General features: G+C 25.7%; 1 protein-coding gene across 1 annotated transcript; it reads left to right on the top strand.

Moving 5' to 3' along the window:
- Window positions 874–1,300, top strand: LOC104732071. The gene has a single exon (XM_010451594.1). The coding sequence runs from the start codon at window positions 874–876 to the stop codon at window positions 1,291–1,293; it is 420 nt and encodes a 139-aa protein (XP_010449896.1). The 3' UTR covers window positions 1,294–1,300.

The raw sequence follows: 2,902 nt of genomic DNA, 5'->3' as shown, positions 1-2,902 counted from the left end.
ATATATATAATTATATTAAAAAAACACTCACAAATCAAATATTAAAAAATCTAAAAATATCTAAAAAAATATTTTCTCTCTCTAATAAATTATGGACGAAATTACTAATTAATTTTTTTAAAAATATATAAAACAATCAAAATTTTAAAAACTAAGATTTTATATCCAAGTATACAATACAATTATTTTTAATAATTAAATTCGAAGATTTTGTTAAGATTTCAAATTATGATTCTCCTAACATCTTCATTTTATTTTATTTACAAACTGTTTGAAATTTTCATATAATATGTATAATAAATAAACTGCATTTTTTTTTGCATATGTTGTGGTTTGGATTTTTAAAAACGAAGATATATTACTCAATGTATAAAAATGTGTGTTTTAATTTCCACATTGACGGGTTGGTAAAACTAAATTTATATAGATGATAAATTAATAATTTTTATTTGCTCACAATTATAATATTAAAATTACTATTTTATATTTTATAAAATAATGATGCAAATACAATAAATAAAAAATATAAAACTGTAATAATACGTCAAAAATAAAATACTATAATATTCTAAAATAATTAGTATTCAAATAAACTAATAGATTTACATAACAATTAAAAATAAATTATCTTAAACAAAATATTAAACAAAAATAATAGTTTTATTATTATATTATAATTTTTTTAAAAATGTTAACCCGTGCTTTAAACACGGGATATATCCTAGTTCAACTAATTATTTAAGCCCACACATAAAAATAAACAGGATTATTAACAGCAGAAAATCATTATAAATACTAAACTTTGATGTCATTAGATTCATGCATCTAACTCTCCCAAATTTCTCCAAAATATCCTAAATAAAAAAGAAGAAAATGAATCGTCTTATGATTTGTATGTTTGTTCTTGCAATGTGTTTTGGGTTAAATGTATCATCATGGTTCAAATGTCCGAACAACAAAATTCTAATTGAGAACGATCTTGGTCCCGGTTTGGTTCTCCAGTACCATTGTCACTCCAGAGATGACAATCTAACTGTTGCAAATTTACAATTCAAAGAAATGAAAAGAATAGTATTCGGGGACAAGTTAGGCAGAAGGACAAGATGGACTTGTACTTTGAAACATGGATTGTACATGCGATATAGTAAAGAATTTATAGCATACAAAGCCGGTGTCATTGATGATTGTGATAAATGGCGTCATTGGATTGCCAAACGTGATGGAATTTATCTTATAAAAGATAAAAAGCTGCCAGCAGTGTTCAAACATGCATGGATTAAAAAAACTAAATAATGTTTATGGTGCATGACAATGGTACTTTTTGTTTAATCTTAATTATATAGATATGACCAGAGCGGGTCAGGACTACAACCAGAGCAAGCATGTACTTGCGGCCGTCAGATAATATGTAATCATTAATCGATCTTTTTTATGAGAAGTTTTCTTACTCTAATGGTAAAAGTATTTGGTTTTTAATGCCCAACACCAGGGTTCAAATCCCAGTACTACTATTTCTTTGTTAGTCAACAATTCCTTTTTTTAAATTAATTAATTATAAAAAATTATACAACATTTGTTCTATTTGGGCTTGCAGCCCATAAATATTCAGCGACGGCTTTGTCCATGACTATGCATCAACATTCTACTTAATTAACTAGATTTTAACCTGTGGTATACCGCAAAATCATTTTTTAATAATTATTAGAAAATATCAATGTATCTTTTATACATGTTTTAATATGTTTTTATTAATATTAATATTTTATAATATTAGATGGATTGTATTTTTTTTTGTGTTTGGTACCGGTTAGAATTGGTGTAACACCTCTCGTGAACTCATTTGATATCAAACTAAAATATTTTGTGTATTTTACTAGAATAACCCACTCCATAACAATGTCCACAAGAATTTACATTTTTAGCAAGTTAAAAGTTTCTTAATTATTTAAATTATGGATACTAATATCTTATGTTTGTTTTTGGATATTACAAATAATAAATTTAAATTTAAATATTTCTTCAAATGGCACAAATTTAATTATGTAAATCTTACAAAAAAAAAGTTACTTTGCCATAATAATGGGATATACAGCTATATACGAGTTCGTTGGATATTATTTACATTATTTACCTAGATTTCGGTACAGCGCGTGCATATAATTATTATTGTTTCTAGGTTTTGAATAAAAATTATATATGATTGATTGATGACGGTAATAAAATATTATCTTATAGAAACCTTTAAATTACTATTAAAGAAAAACATAAATTTCAGATACACATTTTTAAAAAATATAAAAATCAGTTGTGTTTTAAAATCAGATCTGATAAAAAAACTCGACGTCCATGCGAGGCGGATCAAACTGGTGACCTCACATATCCTAAACCATTTCTTTGACCACCAGAAAAACACAAAAATTATATAATCATGAATTTATCTCATTTTTCATATTTAATTGATCGTTATCACCTATCTTTTCGTGTTTTTTATTTAATGTTTTCTTATTATTCATATTCTTTCTTATCATTTTCATTGTCAAATTTTATGGTAATTTTCATCGTTACTTTTACCGTCCAGTTCTTCGTTATACTCTTCTTCTTGTTCTTCCTCGTTAATTTCTTCACATTTTTTCAATGAAAACCCTTTTTTTAGACTACCACACAACTTGTTAACCCATCAAACTCCAAGACCAAAATCATTTTTGTCTCATCATAAAAATTATGCAATTCATGAAGACCAGCATAGTCAACACATGAACCCAATTATTGATAATTTTATCCATACACTTATTCGGTTTTAGATCCACACATATTGAAACTTCTCAAACCAAAATCCTTACTTGCAGAGAAAGTAATATGAACACATGTATAGTTAAAACAATATTTGTGCTTTTCATCGATC

Source organism: Camelina sativa, chromosome 12, assembly GCF_000633955.1.
Source record: "Camelina sativa cultivar DH55 chromosome 12, Cs, whole genome shotgun sequence".
Classification (NCBI taxonomy): Eukaryota; Viridiplantae; Streptophyta; class Magnoliopsida; order Brassicales; family Brassicaceae; genus Camelina; species Camelina sativa.
This window is presented reverse-complemented; position numbering and strand designations above follow the sequence as displayed.

Excerpts from the sequence above, each read along its gene's own strand:
- LOC104732071 (XM_010451594.1), top strand. The coding sequence starts at position 874 with ATGAATCGTCTTATGATTTGTATGTTTGTTCTTGCAATGTGTTTTGGG.